The sequence below is a fragment of the Bidens hawaiensis genome, unplaced genomic scaffold (assembly GCF_021521415.1).
Source record: "Bidens hawaiensis isolate Kalapana, Puna unplaced genomic scaffold, B.hawaiensis_p1.1 tig00001521_1, whole genome shotgun sequence".
NCBI classification, from domain to species: Eukaryota; Viridiplantae; Streptophyta; class Magnoliopsida; order Asterales; family Asteraceae; genus Bidens; species Bidens hawaiensis.
In genome coordinates, this window is record NW_027491087.1 from 3,465,722 (window position 1) to 3,489,800 (window position 24,079).

Below are 24,079 nucleotides of genomic sequence, written 5' to 3' on the forward strand. Positions count from 1 at the left end.
GGTAGCTATAGTATAACGAATGAATCTTTATATTATAACGAATTGGATCTTCAAAACTTCAAACACAATTTATAGATCTTCAAATCCAGATCCAGACTTGAATCCAAACAAACAATCAACAATAGATTATTAGTTTGTATCTCAACCAAATTTAACAACTAATAGCTCAATCAACTCGTATAATCCCCGCGAACAAACCCTAACATATCCAAACATTCAATTCTTAACCACACTCGTCCAAAATCCAATTAAACATCAAACAGAAACCTATGTTTCATACATAATCAATTCCTTCTAAATTCCACTCAATTAACCAAAAATAACAAAATTAAACCAATACGAACCTTGTGAATCTGATTACGAAGTAGAGTATAATCAATTAGATATCAATTATCCATTACTTAGCAATAAGTAAATCAAAATCGATAAACACAATTTCAGAACACAAACTAATACAATTACTCAATGAATTCTCAGCAATTCATCTTAATTATCATTATAACACCTTAACAATCAAACACTCGACTCTGATACCACTTGAGAGAGCCTGATTGAATAGATACGAATCAATTCAAATTGTTACACATATGTATCTAGTTCTTGATATGTTATAGGTGATTGAACGAAAAGTGTGTGTATGTGTGTGTGTGTGTTGAGAGGTAAATTCGGCAGAGTAACGACACACTTGATAAATTAGCATTCATGGTACATCTATATATAGAATATGAAGTCCATTCGTTATACATGCCATAACGAATGGGACTCATTCGTCTTCAACCCCTACATTAACAGTATAGCTAATGACTCATTCGATATACCTCATTCGTTAACATTCCATAACAAATGGTACAATAATAGTAACGATTAGACTCATTCGTTAAACATCGTTAACGAATGGCTAATAAAGATAAAGTATGGGTTCATTCGTTAAACATACTTAACGAATGACCACATAAACATAACGTATGGACTGGTGAAAAGACCAAAATGCCCTTTCAGATTAATAAAGATAAATTACAATAAATACAAAGACAGAAATGACCAAAACAATGCACTAACAGAAATAAGACGGAGGGGTTTGGTGGATGGTGTGTTAGATAAGGTACATATCAACATCAAGTCAATCTTATCATCATAAAAGTAAAATACCTTAATTGCCCTTATGCCATATTTATGAATTTAAAACAAAATGCATATGTGGGCATCCCTCCACCAGCCATTTGGGTTTCAAGGGTTCACAACATAAACAAGGATTTCAACCAACATTTTCCATATATATATACACACATATGTATGTGTAATGTTGTTTTTTTATCTTAACTACATTAAAATCTACATGCATTATAGCCAAAAGAAATTATATAATAAATAGTATACATCAAAGGGGTTTTCGTCTAGTGGTATCAAAAGGTTGTGTGTCGATACGAAAGATGTAATTTAAAAGTAGATTACAGTCTTTGAGTTACTATATCTTGAAGTTCTCAACATATCACCGGGTTTGAAATTATATCGCATAATTACATAAATGATATTTTAAGAGGATCCGCGTACCATTTACTAAATCTATAATATATATAAACGAAAACCCAAAAATCCTAGGTGTCGCGATGTGGTCACTCTCCCGTTTTTTGGAGTCACCAGATTTGCTTGATTTTTAAATGGTGGTTTCTCATGCATTTGACCCGAATTCACGGGTATGGGTCTTACCAAACCCCGTTAGTCCTTAAACGGGTTATAACATCTTATTGAATTAAAAATTAATCTTAACAAATATTTGACATAAAAATCCCATAAAATAGGGATATACTAAAAATTAATATATAATTTCTTATATATATATATATATATATATATATATATATATATATAGGATGAGTATCATTACAGAACTGTTAAATTATTTAAAAACTTAAAGGAACCCTTTAAAATTAACGTTTTTTATAAAAAAAATTTGTATGTCAATGTTGATTGAGTGTAGTTTTATCATTTTTCTATATCTATATTTACAATTACAATTTTGAAAATTAGTTTTTATACATATCAATGCTTTTTTTTACACCTATGTAAATTTGTTAGTTATAAATTTTACACATATGTAAACTTATGATTAACATATGTTATCAAAACTTTTTATATAAAATATGATAAAACTATCATTTAAGAACTCTAAAAAGAATTAATAACTCTTAGGAACTCTAAACAACCAAACGTTTTTTTAATTTTTTTTATATATTAACATTATATAAGAGTAGTTTTATCATATTTTATATAAAAAATTTTGATTACATATATTAATCACAAGTTTACATAAGTGTAAAATTAATGTACAAACAAATTTACATAAGTGTAAAACAAAATACAGATATGTATAAAAACTAATTTTCAAAACTAAACTCGTAACTAAATATATAAAATATGATAAAGCTACACTCAAATAACATTAACATACAAATTTTTTATAAAAAACGTTAGTTTTCAAGGGTTCCTTCAAGTTCTTAAATAATTTAACAGTTCTGTAATGATACTCATATATATATACACACACACGTAGTTTACATATAAACTTTAAAATTTGTTTGATTTCCATATTCAGTTAAGATTACGTTAATGCATCAAATAAAATAAGATCATTAATCAATTTCAAATAAAACTTGTAACATGTCATAACAATTATTATTATTTAGGTTAAGAGTGTGTGTGGTGCGGTTCAGTCCGGTTTGGGCTATCATCAAACCATAAGTATATTATTAACTTTTATACAATAAAAAATAAAAATTCAAAAAATAAATAAATATTAGAAACAGATAATATAAAACAACCCCCGTAAGATTTGCTTGATTTTTAAATGAAGGCTTCTCATGCATTTGACCTGAATTCACGATATGAGTCTCATCAAACCCAGATATTTCTTAAACGGGTTATAACATCTCATTAAATTAAGAACTAATCTCACCAAATATTTGATATAAAAATCTTATAAAGTAGGGATATACTAAAAATTAACATTTGATTTATTTAAAAAATATATATATTATTTATAATTAAAAAACCAATTTTATAGTAAAAAAAATAAACAGGTATTGGGTCTCATCAAACCCATATAGCTTTTAAACCTGGTTATAACATATCATTTATTTGTGAAACAATTTATCATATCATCAAATCATAAGTATATTATTAACTTTCATATAATAAAAAAGTAAATAAATATTAGAAACAAATAATATAAAACAACCTCCGTAACACGAGGGATAAAAACTAGTAAATATATAAATAAAAGTGATAAGAAAAATGACTGTCCCTCTCCAGCTCACGACCAAATTAAGGACCATATAAGAAAAAAATTTGGCTTATTTAAAGTAGTTACTTCTTTTTTCTTGCATGTGCAAAATGTTGGTAAAGTTGAGACATAGTTGTAAGGAAGGACTAAACATGCTATCATTATTGATTTCAAAAATCAATCTTGGTATGCTCTTAATTTCTTCATGAAAATCGTAGCTTTGGTATACAAGGTGATGAGTTCTTGTATTAAGGAGAACATTTGAAGCACTTAAATAGAGTTCCTTGGCGTGGTGGATTTGGAAGTGTCGTGCATTTTTATTTACTTGCAAAATAAATTTGACAATATTTTTTTAAATCGATTTGATAAGCTAAGGATCGTTCAGGGTATGGGCCGGACGAGTTATTGAACAAGAAAATAATAATACATATATAGCATGTATGAGTCCAAGTGATAATATCCTTCTAACTTGAAAGATAAAAAAATACCAACAGTGAACTAAAAGACACGTTTGTGAAAGTTTCACAGAATTCATAGAATTTCAAAGGAATTGAAATTTAAATCCCGTGACATAGTGTGTTCGGTTCGACAAGAGATGAAATTGAAATTTAGGTGAATTTCAATGAATTAATACCACGTGGTATAGGTATCGAGATTTAAACTGGATTTAGATTGGAATGTTTGAAAAATCTATAATTAGGGTTAAAACACCTCATCGGTTTTATAAGTTTTCTTTCTAAAATTGGAAGGCTTTATGAATTCCATTCAACGTGGGATTAATTCATTGAAATTCACCTAAATTACAATTTCATCTCTTGTCGAACCGAACACACTATGTCACGGGATTTAAATTCCAATTCCTTTGAATTCCTATAAATTCTGTGAAACTTTCACAAATGTGTCTTTTAGTTCACTGTTGGTATTTTTTTTATCTTTCAAGTTAGAAGGATATTATCACTTGGACTCATACCTGCTATATATGTATTATTATTTTCTTGTTCACTTCAATAACTCATCCGGACCATACCCTGAAACATCGTATATTTGTCGTTTTAAAGTTTCTTTAAACTTAAATACAAATGGCTGATCATTTTTTAAACGGTAGAGAATCTCACGTGTAAACCTATTTTAAACGGTAGAGAATCTCACGTGTAAACCTACTCTTTTGGGGGCTATATGTCCAATGTCGACTCCTTGACCGTCGTGAGACCGTACCCCCTTAATGAGCGGGAACCATATGGAATCTGTAAGCCCTCGCCATATTAGGTTTGAACCCGGGAATAAAGTCAAGATTCGTCCATTCACTAAAATGTCCATGAAAATGGCCAAAGTGAAAATCGAAGATGTGTCTCCACTGGAAAGGCAGACCATCATACCAACTAACTGAATCAAATTCACATGACAAATGGCCGATCATTTGTAGTTTTAAAAAAATCGTATCTATTTGTTATTTAATAATTTAAAGATCTATTTTAGAAACTTTAACAAGTGACCCTAACATACAATGTGAATAATTGAAGAATTTAGTACAAGAAGATCCAGGAAAACAAGGAGAATCCTTTGGAAGTGTTGGTTGCACATTTACCTACGCTAGCCATATAGTAAGTTCAGGTGATCTATCTCCTCCTAATGTTGTACGAATGAAAGACAAGTAATCAAATCATTTCACATCTCATTCTATCAATTAATTCACTTGTAGTTTGTAAAAATGTCTGAATATTAGTTAATATCAAAAAGTTATTAATGTTGCATGAACTATAATTAAACAAAGTTACGACATTTAATCAACAAAATATGTTTTAAATGCAACAACTTTGATATGTAGTGAAGAGACAAGAGTTGGTATTTATAAATTGAATTATACTCACTATAATAATTTAATTTTAAAATATCTTTAGTGATATCTTTTCGCAGAGCGGATTGAGATTAACCGAATTAGTTATAACTAACGGAGTTACAGGAAGGGAACCCTAGAGAAACCTTTATCATGTCATGGGCTAAGTACGTAATTAAACAAACTATTAAAATTATATAAGCAGTAAACGTTTTCTCAAGTTGGAGAAATTATATTAATCATGCTCAAATTGTTAAAAATAAAATTCATACGCACTTGTCGAAGAGATTTGGTAAAGATATTTACATGTTGAAACTTGTCTTCACATGCATCGGCTGATTAGATGGGGTTTGTTACTTTGTTTTGAGTGTACACTAGCCTATCCATGATTGACTTATATGTGTTTCGTCTTCCAGTGAAACATTTGAGTCTTAGATATATATATATATATATATATATATATATATATATATATATGTATAGCGGATTGACAAAGATATGTGCCGAACATATCAGCAGCATATTAATCATGTCATTTGCAACCACATTTAATTTGCATGCTTAAGTTATGAACCTTTAATTTAGTTTGCATGTTTCCATGTTGCATGTTTCCATTCCTAGATTTAGAGCAGTGGAGTAGTGTTGGTCTTTTAACTCCTTTGCATTGTAAGCCTATGTAAGGCATTTTAACTTTTTTTAATGTTAAGAATGAAATTGATAAAACAATGTCTCGTTCTCTCTATTATTTATTTGGAGTTTAACCCGCTCAAAGGTCACTATCTTGGGATATTAGCCATCTCTAATTATTGGCTTCTATCAGACTATATATCTATATATGCGTAATGTAGCTAGTCAGAAATAGCTTGGGTTCTCTAAGAAGATAACGAACTCATATCAATCCTATTGTGGCATGTCACGACTCTATATTATAACTCATCAATCAATGTATATAATATGTACCACTTCGTACTCTTCCAGAACACAAGATTACCAATAAGCACATGGTACCCAAATCATCATGAAATAAGTATCCTACCCAATATGCATATGAAATCGATATTCGCTCAGCTCATCCTCGGTAAATGCACGTTTGAGATACCTCAATAGATGAAGAGCATCGCCACTTGGCATGGTGTTCGCCTGTTCGGTATATGGTGTGGCCATGAACTGACTCAAAACACTTGCAGTAAATGAAATATATGGTCGAGTAATTGTCAAGTAGTTAAGTTTCCCAACCAACCTACTATCCAGTTCCTGTCCTTTGTAGAAGGCATTGCATGGCAACCGCTTGTGGGATAGTAATCGAAACTCATACATTATCATGGACTTACTTTTGCCGAGAAAGAAGTAGTCCTTACGGAGAATCAGATACTTCATGGAGGTGTACCAAAGACAACATAAGTGATCATGATTTGGAATCGCGGTTGGAGGAAATATTTGAGCTCGGTGATTATGATCCCAAACTCTCCCATAAAATTAGAAATCCATCCAAAACATGTCATGAGACTACTTACGTTCATATAAAGAATGGTAGTCTACATAATTAAAAGTTTAAAGGTCGCCTCCTCGAAAATAAAACAAGGTGGCTACTCCGTATATACATCCTCAAAAACACCATTAAGACGAAGCTTTACACCATTAACGCAATTTTTTCCATTTCCTGTCATTTTAGTTTGTCTATCTAACTCGGTTTGTTACGTCATAAAAGTTTAGGAAGCCGTATGCTTGAAATAAAATTTATGTGATTTACGTAAGAGAATATTTATGTAAATTGCTTAAATCTACATAAACTAAAACACTGAAGTTAATCCTAGACGTGCACAAATCGGGTTCAACTGGAAAACCCGAACCGGTTCGAAACCGGTTTTTTCACACCGGGTTGTAAAATGGAACCGGTTCCAATCAAGAACCGGTTCGGTTCCCGACCCGAACCGATGCCCAGATATGCTAACTTTTAAGAACCGGGTAGGGTATGAACCGGAACCGGTTTTTACGTAAAAACCGGTTCCACCGGTTTTTTTTGAAATTTAAATATTATAGCCGTTAGGAACCGGTTCCAACGGCTATATAGCCGTTTTTGACCGTTGGAACCGGTTTTTTAACTACAAATAGGTTATTTTCTTACTATAAATAGCAAGGTTTGTTTGTGTACTTGTTAAACCAATTTCAAAACTATAAAACACACTCCAAACCACAATTAACCTTAAACCGACAACAAATGGCAACTAATGATGACGTTATGGTGATCGAAACAACAAGATGCCCCGATGTTTGGGTTCATTACGATTTGTGTCTCATGACCGACTCACATGAGTTGGCACGTTGCAAATATTGCTCGAAGTTTCTTAAAGCAGGGTCCAACTCGACATTACGAAAACATACGAATAAGTATTGTCGAGAGAAAAGAAGGTTGGAAGCTAAAAAAACGGAAGTGGGAGAGTCGTCCGGCTCTACAACCCAAAAATAAGTATTCCCGGATTAAAACGACGGACTTTGTTTTTTATGTTTTAGTTCTTATGTTTAGTATCGTTTATGTTTTAATAATGTTTGTAATAGTTATTTTTTAAATAAATAAAATGTTCGTCGTTATTAAAAAAGTAACAAAAATTAATCATGAGTAACAAAAGTAATTATAATAAAACAAATCAAAACTAAATATTAGTTGAACAAGTTACAAATAATTTTACCAAAACAAATAATTACAACTCTTCTTCGTCTTCATTCTCGTCTTCACCCTCGTCTTCGTTAGCGGAAGAAACCCCGTCCTCCCCCTCCTCATCATGAATATGACGCTCTATTGGTATTTCGTCTTCAAAGTTCGCCTTGTGTTGTACACGATCCACCGCATCCAAATGGTCCTTTAGGCAAATGCAAACCTCTAGAGACTCGGGAGTTAGTTTTGTTCTTCGCATAGATAACACCCTCCCACTAAGAGAAAAAACCGATTCGGAAGCAACCGTTGAGGCTTGTACGGCAAGCAAATCACGAGCCATGGCGGATAGAATGGGAAATTCGTTTTGTTTACCTTTCCACCAAGCCAACAAATCAATATTGCGAATTTCGTCGACCGTTGCGCCCTCAACATAGTTTGCTCCACTATATCGACCAAGTTCGCTACTTGATGTGTTTCCTCTTTGCCTCTTAGATGCCGATTCACGAATCCCATTCATCAAATTTATAAGTGGGTCATTGCATAGTTGTTTTTTTCACAAAAGACGATCTCGTGCTTGGACTATACATTTGAAAATAATGGTCATAAAGGTCTTGAAGGTTTTTGTTGAACTTGTCCTTCGCTTCCGTAGACAACTTCGGGTCAATCTCGTGCATACCTAAGTTGTCGAATATTTCCTCAATCGTTGTTTCAACCCCATTAACATTCCAATAGGGGTTTAATGCGGCGGCACAAGTAAAGACCGGCTGTATGTTTTCAAAATATTTTATGAACTTTTCTTTCATCACCGCAACAATATTTTCGAAGAGTTTGTTCTTCTCCACAAAGCTTTTAAAAACACAAGACATATAGTACAATTCTTGCAAAACCCAACAACTAGTAGGGTAATAGACTCCCGATAATTTTGTTGTCGACTTTTTGAACACGTCAAGATACTCCAACAAATAACCGACTTGGACCCAAACACTTTCCGGAAACATATCGGCCTCGCGTTCTTCAACAAGATTGTTATGAAAAGCTTGTAAAGTTTGGCATTGGGCAAAAGCACACTTTAACATATGACAAGTTGAGTTCCAACGGGTTGGAACGTCCCAATTCGGCCCCAAATACTTTCTTTCAACTGACTTGCAATAGTTCTTATATTCAAGATGTCTTCTTTTACCACTTTTGAAGACATCTTGTAACATAAGTCTAAAGTATTTTAAATCATCACAAATGTTTTCATTGTCAAGACCTATTTGAACAACCAAGTTGATGATATGTGCAACACATCGGACATGAAAAAAATCCCCGAAACAAGGTGGTGAATATTTAATGATAAATTTTTCAGCCGCCTTAGTATTGTTTGAAGCGTTGTCAAACGAAATCGAAAATATTTTATTTCTCAAGTTGTAAGTTTTTTTTTGATGGGTGCCATAATTATATTTAGTTGGATGGTCGGGTAAAGGAACGGGTTTGCTAAAGGAGTAGTATTTTAGTTTGTTTTTGAGTTTGGTGGTGAAACAAGTGGTGGAAACAAGTTATATACAGGTTTGGGCATCAAAAACCGGTTCCAACGGCTATATTACCGTTGGAACCGGTTCCAACGGATCTATTGTCTCAAAAACCGGTTCCAACGGCTATATTACCGTTGGAACCGGTTCTAACGGCTAATTGGTGTCTAAAAAACCGGTTCCAACGGCTATATTACCGTTGGAACCGGTTCCAACGGCTAGTTTGACTTTTGTTTGACCCTTCAAAAAAAACGCGTAGGAACCGGTTTTTCCAGGTACGAACCGAACCGGTTCCAATTAAGAACCGGGTAGGAACCGGGTTGGAACTGGTACTGACATACAAATATGAGAACCGGGTGCTATTTTCGGGTACAAAAATACCCAAACCGGGTATTGTACCAACCGGGTTGGAACTGGAACCGGTTCCGGTTCGGTTCCACCAGTTAGGTTCCGGAACCGGTTTTTTTGTGCACGTCTAGTTAATCCCTCTCCCCCACCCTTTTGATCCCCTCTCTCAATCGTCAACACCACTCCCACCAAATCCTCAACCATCACCAACGATAGACGAAACATCTTTACACCCCCATTGTTCTTTCCTTTTTTTCATGTATTTTAAAACATCGACATAGTAATGGAGACCTTAGAAGAACATCTTTTTTTCCTAGCCATGCATTTAACCCAGCTCCCCATGCTTGACTCACTGTCCTTAATGGCTAGACCTAAACGCAGCCGATTTGTCCTCCAATGAGTTCAACATGCAACCGATTAAGCTCATGTTTGATGAAAAGGTAGCGGTGATATTTGGTGCTGAACCATATTGGGTTCAAATTAAGGACTATTTTAGGAGGCAGCCCAAATTGAAATCAAATACGTGGGTGGCAAACCCAGAATGCAACATCACCATTTCTTCATTTGGGAAGAGACTGACCGTTAAAACTTCGGTTAGAGGTTTGATTTTGAAAGCAGGTTAAAATTGAGAACCACATGTGTGCCATGTGTGACTGAGATAGCAGTAAAGCAGTAGATGAAGACAACGGTGACGGTTAGGTATTGAAATCCGTAGTAGAATAGGGGTGATTGAGAGCCTAGAATACAGACTGAAACCAGATTTAGACAAACGGACTGAAATGACAAAATAAAAACTACAGAGACTGAAACCAGAAAATAAAAAATTGACAAACCACAACAAAACATAATTTACTCTCCTATCATTAAAATTAAAATCAACCAACTCTCCAAACATGTGTAAATTGTCATGGACCAGAGTACCAGACCCGATCCCGCCTGACCAGAACTTAATCACACTTTTTTACTTAGGCCCATCAATGAATCAACACATGATCGTTATATATTGTACAGTATACAGTTATACAGAAGACTCTACTTGTAAAAACCACACCTACTAACTACGGTCAGGTCAATGTCCGGTTTTTTATTTTAATTTTAAGTTTATGAGTCGAAACGGTACCTTCGGGCCGCTTTACCACATCGTCCACTGGCATCACAACACTTGGCACTCGAGCAACCGCCACCTCATCTTTAACTGCCTCGGATTGTTTCACATCGATCAAAGGTGGCGATATCATCAGTTTAGCCAATTCCTTTTCTTTTCCTTTCTTTTCTTTCTTCAACCGTTTTCGCTCCAAATACGCAGGATCGTCTTTATCTTTATCTTTCTTTTTTCTTTTCTTAACCTTATCTTTCTTTTTCTTCTTCTCCTCCTTATCTTTACCATCTGAAGGCGGTTTGTTCGTGGGTCCTGGTAACAGACCGTCAACCCCTTCATTAAGGGCTCGGAGACTGATGTACCTGCTATGATTAACGGTTTCCGGATCGTTAGCTTGAACTTTACTTGATTCAGCGGTACACTGTAGTTCCTTTATTAGGGCGGCATCACCATCACCGCCATCATGAGGAAGTTTAGCACTGCCGATGCTGGCGGTGACACCCGACCCAAGGTCGTGGCATGAGTTAACATCTTCAAAATTTTGATTACCGGCACTTGCGGGCTCAGTGAAGTTTCTTTGTGGCGGGGCATCCATCGAAGCGGAACTACTCATTCCATGATCGCCGCCATTATGGGCACCTTGAGATCTTTCTAAAACTGTGTTATCAACAACATCCTCGGCTCTACTAGAAGCAGCAGATGATTGCTTCATTTTTATTTTCAACACGGTTTTTTTTCGTTCTTGACTGTTTGAAACCGTAGCAGGTTCTTTATGAACTTCTGAAGAATCCAGAATGGGTAAATCTGGCAGTTTTTGTTCATTATTGTTGTTTACTTCTTTTGGTAAATCAGGTTCGGTCAAGGTTAGAGTCAATTCTTGATACGGGATTAATTCCACGTTATCAGTAGCGGGAACAATATTTGGGTTAGTTTTTGGTTCGGTGTCTGGCCCGTCATACGGAAGCATAAGGGCGTCTGGAGACGATTCTGGAGGCTTAGAATTAGATTGATTCACAATAGCAGCAAAGAAGTTTTTAAGCTCGTTGCAGATTTCCATGTGGCCCTTGATCATCGTTTCATCTCTCGGAACTCCACAAAGTGTCGGTGGTCTGATATACAGAAGTTATATTCTTTTAAAAAGATAATAAAAATAGATAAATAAATTGTAATACAGAAGGTATTATAAGTTTATAACTATTAACCTTCCAGCCAGGACTTGTAAATAAGATAAACAAATAGCAATATGGATGGTATTAGTTTATAACTAATTACCTTCCAGCCAGGACTTGTAAAATGCAGAATATATAATGGCGGAGTGTGACATTATTAAACGCTGCTGGGCTTTCAAGAAGGCGAAGTAATGCCACGAGAGTTCCACGCATGATACCGTGGTCGTCATCCGAATCACCGTTTATCTGGCATAACCGCATAGCATGCACACCCAACTTCACTTGACCTGATGAAAAAACATATTAAAAAAAGTGATTTTATGATTAATAACTAATTTAATAATTAAATGTTCACTGCCAAACCTCTTAATGAAGGCTCGTCCTTCATATATATAGTAAACAGAATCAATGCTGCATCGATTCCTTTGCAATGATACTCGAGGTCAAGAAGTGACCTGAATGCTTCAATTCTAACTTGCCATTGTGACTTAGAAGAGGAAAAGGGTTTTATTAAATCAATGATATGATCCTGAAACAAGAGTAAAAAGATATATAAATAAGCGGTGTTTATTTTGAAACTTGTAGCTACAAACGAAAGAAATATAGTTACCAGAGGGGTGAATTCTGAAAGCTTCAATGCAATTTGTGTCAGTGTTCGAATGCAACTAACCGTCAAGATTCCATTGTAGCTTGGCATCAGCCTGGTAAATATTTAAAATCCATATTAAATGGGTTAAAAGTTACAACTTGATGGGTTATAATAATACAGCTGTGATGAGAGTAATAATGCACCTGTCAAACTGTAATAACCGGTCTATCCGTTTCACAAGAGAAGATAGTTTAGAAACAGTCTGCCAGTAAAATAATAAAAATTAATAGTGAAAAATGAAGATAAAAGTATATACTTATATGATGGGTTTAATCATTAAAATATACAGTTGTATTAAATCAATAGATGACAACAAACCTCTTGTCCAAATTCGAGTTCACCAACTGACTGGACCAATGCAGCAAGCCAGTAAACATCAGAGTAAGGATTCCCATTGTTTTCATTGTACTGTATAATCAATAGAAGTATGAACAACAATTAAAAAGGCAAAGAACACAAAATACAATGAAGATATGCACAACGGGTGGTCAACAAAAAAAAAATGACCAAGGTAGTGCAACCTAAAGAACTCTGCCTTTTGGCCCCCATTATAGAGGTAGCAATTTTAACCTGTTTACTTTGAAAGGTTTGATTTGGGTTTAGTTTTTTATCAATGGCTCATATGGGTTGGATAAAATATAGTTAAGGGAGAACGGATCAAGCTCTTTAGTAGTTTTACTCAAAAATTTAGATTTTAATTTGTAATAATAATGTTTTTGTAATCATACTCAATGAACTATTTATTAAAAACTAGAATCAAATTCTTGCGTAGTTTTACTCAAAGATTATTTATTGTAATTAGATTATTTATTGTAATAATAATGTTTTTGTAATCATACCTGATGCACCAACTATTTCTTTAGAACAACACTAGATAATATAGAGCATATAAGGTACTCTCAACTCATCCCAGCCCTACTTTTTCCAATCCACACACGCACACATGTATATATATAGCAAAATGCCAGCATAATAAAATATGAATACACACCTTCAAGAGTTGTAAAATGAACTCAACAGCTTCCCTAGGGCTCTTTTTATCTGATGATCTAACCAAAGCAACAGCATGTGGAATAGCCTGTAAAAAACATCCATAGTTCAAAAGTTTAAAATAGTCAACAAATATTTCTTTTTTATCCACTTCACTCACTGTGCTTTTTAAAAAGTCAACTCAAGCATATAGAAAGCAACGTACTCCTACGTATTGAAACACAATGTGTGCAACCAATGCCAAAACCATCAAACTTATAAATTACAAATATGACCAGAGGCAGGTTTTTTCATCCAGTATATATAATGCAGAACATCATACAGTAAACCATGATCAATCACACAAATAAATTTCAAAGAAAGATTTGACCTTGTTATTGAGGAATCACCCTTGGAAAAATTTGATATATAAAAACTCAAAAACTAAGGAGCTAGAATAATAATTAACATATATGATATCCAATTACCGACCAACCACAATTCATGACAGTTAGAACATAGACAACCAACTATATTAAAGCTCGTGTTCGCCTGACATTTACACACATACACATATATTTGACTAACTAATTATTTAATGGGACCTTATGCTCATGCCTAGCATTATTCTATACTCTGTTGAATACAAGTATAATTGTATTATGTTAAGAATATTATATTAATTACCAAGATCATGCTGTGTCTCAAAACTGACCCCTAGACACTGACATTACACATCCTACCTCATCACATTACCTCAAGTACAAAATACTCCGCAAAATCATGGAAGTCATTTGGCCTGAGAATTAAAATAAAAATAGCTGAGCATACTACAGCAAGGTATTATTCGATATCTACCAAAACGATAGAAAAGAATAGAAAACTTACTTTGGGAGTTCAATCTTCTCATCATATCGTCTACTTTTATAGAACTTAATCAGATTCTGTAAACCAGCCAAATCAGTTGCCTGTAATAACAAACAATGCATCAAATGACAGATAATTAACAAAACCTTTTTTAGAGACAATCATGAGGATATCTTAATCATACCTCGGATGCTGTGGTGGCTAAAGCAAAAGCTGCCTCGATCCGAACTCGCCAAAATGCCTTGACAAAGAAAAATGTAAAATTAAAAATTTTTTAACTAACAAAAAGAATATACATGTATTATTATATATACTAGCAAGGAGAGTACCTGAGAATCACAAAGAAGATGATTTAAAGCATTGACAATTGGCATGTGATGAGGAAACAACTCTAGTGCTGTTATTGCTTGTACTTGAGCAACAACATCCTTGTCCTTCTCCAATTGATTTATCTGGTTTATGTTTAGATTTTCTCAAAACAGTTAGATTAAAAAACAAAAAGAAAAGAAAAGGAGAGCATAAAAAATACAATCATATGTGCACAAACTTCATCCTCTTTTTCTTTCCATCAGAAAGCAGTATTAGCATGTAAATCATTTTCTATTTGGTTGACGATTTCCTTTTTATAACACACATCATGCATGCTTGTATTTTAGAAACTGAAATTATATTACCAAACATTCAAGGCTGCAAAATTACCAAAGGTGGCAGGTGAGCAGGTCAATCTGGTTCATAACAGATAAAAGGGTATTTTTTTGTATGTGTTGGGTTGGGTTGGGTTGGGTTGGGTTGACACTTGTAACTTATGTAAATAACGAATATGTGAAACACGATTGCAAGAATTATATTAATTCAGTAAATAATCTAAATTTCAGAACACCAATTAGGAGGGGTTTTGCAATAAAAAGAGTAGTTTTTGTGGCATAACAGATAAAAGGGTAATTTTTTGTATGCGTTGGGTTGTACTGACACTTGTAACTTATGTAAATAGCGAATATGTGAAACACGATTGCAAGAATTATATTAATTTAATAAATAATCCAAATTTCAGAACACCAATTAGGAGGGTTTTAGCAATAAAAAAGAGTAGTTTTTGTGTCATAACAGATAAAAGGGTAATTTTTTGTATGCGTTGGGTTGGGTTGGGTTGTACTGACACTTGTAACTTATGTAAATAACGAATATGTGAAACACGATTGCAAGAATTATATTAATTCAATAAATAATTTAAATTTCAGAACACCAATTAGGAGGGTTTTTGCAATAAAAAAGAATAGTTTTTGTGTGGGTAGGCTTGTGTTGAGTGTTGACACTTGTGATTTCTATAAACTATGAATAAGTGAAACACAACTGCAATAATATAATATTTCAATGAATTATCTGAACTTCAGAAGATAGAATTAGGAGGGTTTTTGCAACAAAATACATTTTGGACAAATTTTGACCGTTTGGGCCATATTGTTTTCAGCTAATAAATATTCGTTTTGCCCGTTTGATCTATTGAAGATAAAATCGTAACCTGAATCGACCAATTCACAAGTATATCAGTCAAAATTTCCACCAAAAATATTAATAACAAAGAAAAGCACGATAACTTACCCACATCTGTACAGGTTGGTTGAAATGAATCTCAGCAAGATACTCCATTTCAGGGTCTGCCCTAAGCCATTGCAAGGGGGAATCGTTGCTGCTAACAAATCATCTCACAAATGTCACACAGAAAGAAACATAAACTATAGTTGAAACAATAAAAAGCACATAACTACAGACTTGGAACGCGTATCTGCTGAGGCAACTGCATCTGCATTATCATCAGAACCATCATGTTTAGGCCCTTTTTTTGGCTTTTGAAAACGTTTAGAAACAAGTCTAGAATGACATTGTATTTCTAGAAGCTGCCATGTTTCTCCCGCCATTGGTAAGACAGGATGATCATACATTCCATCAAGTTCATGAACCCGTATACTCATCATCCCGGGCCATCCAGCATCAACTTCTCGTTTCACAAAATCGGGTTTTGAATTGGGAAAAGTGGGATTTGAATCTGGTGTGGCTGTACACCCACGCAAAGCTGCTAACTCAACCAGGTTTTTTCGTTTGTTGTATGTAAATCCCATCCTAAGTATCATAAAATGCAACAAAAAGTTAGCATTAAAAGTGGCAGATATTTAAATTTAAAAAAAAAGAAAAATATGTATATGTTTGTTGAATCATACTTTAAAACAGGGCAACCGCTAGAACCCACCCAACGAGGAAAAAATTCTCTTAGAAAAGGGCGCTCAAGATTGCCTACTTCATTAGCCAAGTGCCAAAACTGCATTTCAGATTTTAGCCAAAAAAAGGTTTGATAACAAGTTAACCTTGTTTTCATATCGCATGTTGTTTACATATTAAAGCAATAATAGGGAACTTGCAGACGTGTGTATGTGTGTCAAGTAATGTGATACAAGATAAACCATGTATTAAGTTGCAAAAGAAACAGTTCTTTCACCTTTTAAAAACAGTTTTACATGTATCATATAGACATGATATAGCTTCTACTCACCTGTTTTGTGCTAAGGGTTCTTAAGGGACGAGTTGTATCTTTAGGAGGTGCAACCAGATTTTTTAAAACCTGTCAAGTATAAATAAAAATCAAGCAATGACAAGTTAATAATGAGCTTCCTGATATTAATAGACAAAAAAAATCAATTTCTTTACAGAAGTTAAATTTTACATAGCGAAAATAAAGTCAACCATCGTACTTTACAGAATGACTCAGGACCCATCTGCTTTTCCAACATCTGGAGAACAGCAACCTGCAAGAAAGAAGTGGTCAAAGATCAAATTCAACCAATGTTTGATTGAACTTTAACTTTCAGCCTGACTTTTGACTTATTGGTGAAAGCATACCATTGAAAATTTTGCAGACTTAAAATTGTTCTCGTGGAACAATAAAATATGAAAATTCATAAAACAAACTTACAGATTTCCAAGACCTAACTTTTCCATAAAAACCAATGCACTGTGTTCCATACAAAGCCTTGGAAGCATCAGCGGAGCTCAAGGCAGTTGCAGCACTATCATCTGCTTTGCAAACCGCACAATTTGCCTACAATAATATTCACAGGTGAAATACCTGATTCAAGATCAATATCAACAAGATAATCATCAACCAGATATGAGAGCTGCTAACCTTATAGCGCCTATACCGTGCTTCATTGTTCCCCAGAAACTGTTTAATAAACGAGTCTGTCAAGAACCAAGCAAGCCCATCCAATAACCACTCTGACAACAGAAATGAGATGATTTTTGTATTACATTATTTAAATTACATTAACCATGCGAATAGGAGTATGTTACCATCATTTGGTGCCTCTGCAGTGATATACACTCCAAACCATTGTCTTGCAAGACCATAGGCAAGTTTTATTCTTGTATCTATTGTCTGCTCCAATGATGATTAAGAAATCAACATAAACTTAAATTAGATAATTAAATCATCCTTAAAACTATATAATCACTCTTTAATATAGCAGCCATATGGCACACAAACAGAACTATTTAACAAATCCCATTGGTAAAATATACCAATAAACAAGAAGTAAAATATGTGCATTTAAGATAACACACAAAGTTTGACTCTTGAAAAGGCCATACCCATCAAGATACATGAGATAATAGAAAATGACAACTAAAAGGCACATGTAAATGTTTTACTGATAATGAGTACAACATTTTAAAAGATTACCTGATCAATGATTTTCTCATCAAAGAGAATTTGTGAGCTAAAGATATTCATTGATGCACCTAAGCTCAAAGAAGATACTGCCATCTCAGGGTTGATAAAAACTTGTGTGTATGACCCAAATGGGAATTTGGTAGAAAGATAATGTTCATAATGGCTGTTTCATAATCAAACATGTAATCATAAAGCAGAAGCCAAAAAAAGAAGAAAACCAAACCACAATTAGTCTTAAACTGTAAACTAAAAATGCCAAACCTGTATGCACTATAGAGAAATCCCACTGTATTCCGAAGCTTTGGCAAGTTGTGTGACAAACAGAAGTGTGTTATAAGATTATTATGACGATCAGGAAATATTTCAAATGGAGCGACAGCCAGGGATACCCATTGAGCTGCAACAGGTACATTTATTTTATAGATGTATGTCTTACATGGAGGGTCATCATTGGTCAAAACCTGGATCAAGAAACAAAAAACTAAGCATGAAAATTGCAAAGCATGAAGAATGAAATGGGGTTCACACTTCACATTTGCAGGGAGTTTGGCAAAGAAAAAATCAAAATGCATCATTGTAAATAGGAGTAGATGGAAGTTGTAATTCTTTAGATTTCAGTGTGCTTGGGATCACTAAAAAAATTAATCATGCACTTCAAAAAAGCTTGTTAACGAGTTATTACCTAATTGTGGCAAGTGTATTCTTTGTGCAAACGCATTGGACCCAATGACACAAACATGCCTCTGTGCCGTTCTTTTTATTAATCATGATGGATAAATATCAGAAACCATATTTCTACACATGTGGCAAACTGGCAATGATGAGTGATGATGATAATATCAACTTGATCGTGATGACGACTAGTTTTTCTCAACCCAGGGTCATTTTTCATTTAAGTATTGACTGTGATGGCTAGCAACGTTCCCTTTGTTATAGTAAATAATACTATTCGGTCCTTTGATCTTAATTTGATATGGCTTTGAATACTTAGCAGATTTTTCTCTTTGATATTATGTTTCTATTTTATGTTAACATATTTTATGCATGGCACACCCAAACTATGGTAACTAGTAAACCTAAAAATCCCAAATGTAGTATGCTATTTGACTATTTGAGTATGTGTATGTGACTGTTTAAAAGTATTACTTTATGGTCCATATTAATTATGACACCAGGACAAGGCATAACTATTCTCTTCAGATGCAAGAATCTATAGACATTTATTTACATAAAACAACCAAAAGTACATGCTATTTGAAGAATATCCCGTTACCCATTGTTAGGTCCTGAAATGAATCCCATTTAACTGCTTTATTTCTCACCTGATACATCAAGGTTCCAGTGCTGGCAGCAACTAGGTTGTTGGCCACCGTGAACTCCAAGTCAAAGCTGATAAAAATACAAACAAAAAGCATTTAACAAAAATGCATGTAAACATACTGAGCAGAATAACATATTTTCTTACCAGCAACGTTGTAAACTATCATCCATACAAGGGAACCAACAACGAGCACGCCTTATCTGATTATCTGTGTGCATCACATCTTTTTCAATATGTATTCCTGTTTCTATCTTCTCCACCCAGTAATCGATACGGATTAGTCTTACATTCTGCAGCCAACATAACCTACATGAAGAAATACTGAAACAGGAATACGGCACTAGAATAAAAACTTGTGAACATTGTCACGAAACCATAAGTGTCAGTTGACTTGATAATAAAGTGAAGCCAGCTTTCTTCTGAGGCCTTAGTAAACCATATAGGACATATGCTAAATTTGTCATTATGATGTAAAAACATAAAACTAAAATTCAAGAATAGCAGATATTGACAATTCAAGAAACTAAAAAGATAAGGGTATAACTGTGTACATTTACGCATATTCATGTGTATATATAACATGTAATTGTAAGATTCTTCTGCTTTTAAACATTACTTGTTACTAAAGAGCTGATATTTTGAAACCACACCTTAAACCTGGTTACACCACTTTTTTAATTTTGTTTATCACCAAAGTGTAAAAAACTACAGATTTGCATAGCAACCTAAATCCTAAAACAAAAACCACAGTTATGTCTTCAAAAACAAAAGCTCAAACATCATCTGAATATTTTGGTTGCAATCTAATTGCATATAACACAAGGACTTTCAGTAACTGCATTAACCTGCTTGGGTTCGCTGGACGTTTGGTTCCCATTTTCTTGCACCGTTTGTGTTTGGGTCCCATTTTCTTGCACCGTTTGTGTTTGGGTCCCATTTTCTTGCACCGCTTGTGTTTGGGTCCCGTTTTCTTGCACCGTTTGTGTTTCGGTCCTGTTTTCTTGCACCGTTTGTATTTGGGTCCCGTTTTCTTGCACCGTTTGTGTTTGGGTCCCGTTTTCTTGCACCGTCTCTGCTTGGGTCCCCATTTCTTGCACCGTCTCTGCTTGGGTCCCCATTTCTTGCACCGTCTGTGCTAGGGTCCCAATTTCTTGCACCGTCTGTGCTTGGGTCCCAATTTCTTGCACCGCCTGTGCTTGGGTCCCAATTTCTTGCACCGTCTGTGCTTGGGCCCCAATTTCTTGCACCGTCTGTCCTTGGGTCCCAATTTCTTGCGCCGTCTGTGTTTGGGTCCCAATGTCTTGCGCCATCTGTTCTGGCTGCTCGACCACCAGTTTGGCAGCCTCATTAGAGCACATAATCAACAAATTGGGCACCAATTCTCTTTCAAGGCATGAAACATAAACCGAACCCGCAGCATCAGCAGCAGAATTAGCTGAAGAAACAGAGCACCATCTGTCATCACTGTCCATTTGCTGGTAGTGAGGAAATATTTCAAACCTTGCTGGCTCTCCATCCACCGTTACACACTCAATCATCAAATTATCAGCATGTAACCCCACAATACCATTCTCTGGGACAACTAATTCAAGCTCAGTATACCTGTTCAAACATAAACATAAGAACTATAAATTACAAGATAAAAGTACATTTTGTTTGCAATCAAGAAATCCGATTCACAAAGAAAAGCATAGTTATTAAAAGTCCTCGCTTCTTGCTAGGCCCCACTTTTCAAGCGATGCTCAATAAATGAGCTTCTAGTTTCTAGGCGAGCGCTTTGGCATTCTCTATGACAGGAACATGAGAAGAAAAAAACCAAGCAAAAGAAACACAAGGAGTGAAACTTGGATCTAGGAGAGGTTAAAAAAATTATACTGAACATTTTGTTATTCAAGTTTTGGAATTACATTTGAATATTGACTATTTTACAACTTCTGGTACTAATTGATGATATTAAATGTTATATAATAGCTTTTATTTATTTTATTTGAAGAATAATATAATTTTTCATATACATAATATATTTCTATTTTTTTTATTTAGGTGCACTTTTTTTTCTCAGACCCTTGCTTTTCTTTGCACCATGTGCCTAGGCCACAGGCAAGGGCTATGCGCCTTGAGCGCGCCTAGCACATTTGTAAATATGAAGAAAAGAAAGCGATTTTTCTTTAAATGCTACAAATAACTACCACAGTCGTAATTCATAAACTAATACCAAAATTACAACATTGCAGTATAGTACCGCTATTGTCAACAAATTCTTCTACCACTATAATGGTTGTACCTTCCTATTTCAAATGACTCCAAAATTTAACGCCGTCAAGATGCCATGATCAAGAAAGAGAAAAAGGAAATCCTCTCTTCACAATATGAGATTAACATATACTTATAAGTTTCCCGGTCAAATACAACATTACTAGCGCTCTTTTCAGAGACTTTACATGTGATTGATAATCAAGAAACGCCATTTACCATAGTTAACAAAAACGCAAGGTGCAGTTAGCACGCAAAGGGTGAACCTTGGGCCTAGACGCAAAGCACTCAAAAAGCGAGGGCCTAAGATGAGCAAGACATAACATAAACATACATTATTTTGGGGGTTTTAAGCATATTCTACATGCTCTATACTTATTTAGGGCTAGTTTAGGAAGGTTCCAGGCCATTTTTAGACGTTTCCGACCAGATTGGAATCTCGCCAAATTCCGACCGTAATCAAGTCGGAATCTCGCCAGAGTGACTGGATAGCCACATCGTGCGTTTCCTGCACCTTGCTTCGCGACAACATAGCTATTTACAAATCAAAACAAATCGTCCTTCATTCGCAACTGTAATATTTGGCATTTCCTTACATACAGCAACAAACTAATGCATCTCTAAAATGAAGGCCCACTCGAATTACGCAGTTCTGATAAACGCAATAACCTAATTGCTCCGTGAGCAAGCTAAACCTAATCTCAAGAACATGCATAATTGTCGTTGTGTACTAATTGTATTAATTGAAGCATCTAATTCAATAATAACAACTTAAAGCACAAAAGCTAAACCTAATGGAATACTAACCCGTAGATTCGACGCTTCTCGATATCAATTGCGAGGCAGAGCTTCTGATGCTTCACCACAGCTTCCGAATTATTATTATTATTATTAGTAGTATTATTATCAGTTTTCTGGTCTTCGCTCTTATGCTTTCGAGGTTTTGCCATTTTACGAAATATATTCTGTGTGTGTGTAATTACACCTAGATACACACACAGTTAAGGCCTTTAAATTTGGGAAGAAGAAGAGAATAGAGCGGGTTGATTATGATTATGATTATGATTATTATGATTAATATATATAGGGGGATTTTGTTAAGATGTATCAGATCAGCTTTCGAATATGAGCCCTAGTTTGGATGATGTGTTGGTGAGTTTAATCGGACGGTGTATATATAGGCTCTCGGTTAAACACTCGATGATGGACTCTGGGCACGACCGTACTATATAATTCTGTTTTTAACCCAACCCGATAAGAAAATAATGATATGATTTTTTTTAACAAAATTAAAAGGTTAAAAATTATTAAAGAAAAAGAAAAAAATCATGGAGGGCTGGAATCCCTTGAAGCATGGAGAGGAGATCAATAGACAAAAAGGATTTGATTTTGTGGAGATAATGCTATGCGATTTGAAAATGTAAAGGATGGATATAACGATACAAAGGGATTGGTTGCACACTTGTATTACTACTGATGATAGTGATGAATGTTTGTTTATACGTTGGTATTTGATCAAAACCCATGGATTTTTAGAAGTTTGAGTGATTGTAATGATCCGGTTAGTGGATATCAGTCATCTTGATATAAGGGTGGATTGTGAATGCATTGATTTTTTATGATTTGCCATCTCTTAATATCATGATTTTATCGTTTCAATGTTGATGATTAACGTGTTGTTTGTTTTTTAAGACAAAAACTGTCTGCAATCTGATTTCATCTGATTTCATGACTGCAACTGAAGATGTGGTCTGAATGTTTGCAATCTGAAAATATAATATAATATTGTTTGTTTTATAAACCGGATATCGTCTACATAAGCTGAAAATTAGTTACATATCATATATATCACAGTAGATAGAAGTCATTTAACGTCTGTAAACAGCTAAAATAATTGGTGGTGGTGAAGTTAGTGGTGGTGTATGAACTATGGAAGTGGATGGTGGTGGTGGTGGATGGTGGTGGTGTCGGAAGGTGGTGGACGGTGGTTGTGGCCAACGGGGGTGGTGGTGGTAATGGACGATGGTGGTGGTGGGTGGTTGACGATGGTGGTGGGGGTGGTGGTGGCGGACGGTGGGTGGTGGTGGTGGTGGTGGTGTTGGGCATTGGGTGGATGTTAAGAAGTGTGAAGATGATGGATATTAGCTTATTATTTAAGACCATAAAAGTAGTTTCAGATCTTTTTATTTTTTTTAAACAAACTGTCTTCACAATCTTATGTATGTGCACCCCTAAACATAAACCTCTTGTAGATGTTTGAAGTAAAAAACAAACACAACCTACGTTGTTAGAGCCATATTAGCAAAGGATCTCAACATTTAAAGTCGGACCTTAGTTGAATGGTAGTCAAAGTCAAAGTCAACATTTAAAGTCGGACCTTAACTAGAAGCATCACATCCAACCAG

At 34.7% G+C, this 24,079-nt stretch overlaps 1 protein-coding gene across 2 annotated transcripts; it reads right to left on the reverse strand.

The window, feature by feature from the left end:
• Positions 1-10,385: 10,385 nt before the first annotated feature.
• LOC143584707 (transcription initiation factor TFIID subunit 2-like) lies at positions 10,386-22,798 on the reverse strand. 2 transcript variants are annotated; one of them, XM_077066704.1, is made up of 25 exons: positions 22,482-22,798; positions 20,267-21,023; positions 19,566-19,711; positions 19,423-19,489; positions 18,362-18,561; positions 18,110-18,263; positions 17,722-17,806; positions 17,555-17,646; positions 17,345-17,470; positions 17,124-17,177; positions 16,925-16,993; positions 16,596-16,693; positions 16,150-16,497; positions 15,979-16,066; positions 14,709-14,831; positions 14,564-14,620; positions 14,401-14,480; positions 14,269-14,311; positions 13,535-13,621; positions 12,862-12,951; positions 12,687-12,745; positions 12,505-12,595; positions 12,258-12,423; positions 11,998-12,181; positions 10,386-11,834 (listed from the first exon to the last, which is right to left on the reverse strand). In XM_077066704.1, the coding sequence occupies exons 1-25, from the start codon at positions 22,622-22,624 to the stop codon at positions 10,691-10,693; spliced, it is 4,551 nt and encodes a 1,516-aa protein (XP_076922819.1). In that variant the 5' UTR covers positions 22,625-22,798; the 3' UTR covers positions 10,386-10,690. The 2 variants fall into 2 exon arrangements, with proteins under 2 accessions (XP_076922819.1, XP_076922815.1); XM_077066700.1 differs by having other exon boundaries at positions 15,979-16,069.
• Between the last annotated feature and the right edge of the window lie 1,281 nt (positions 22,799-24,079).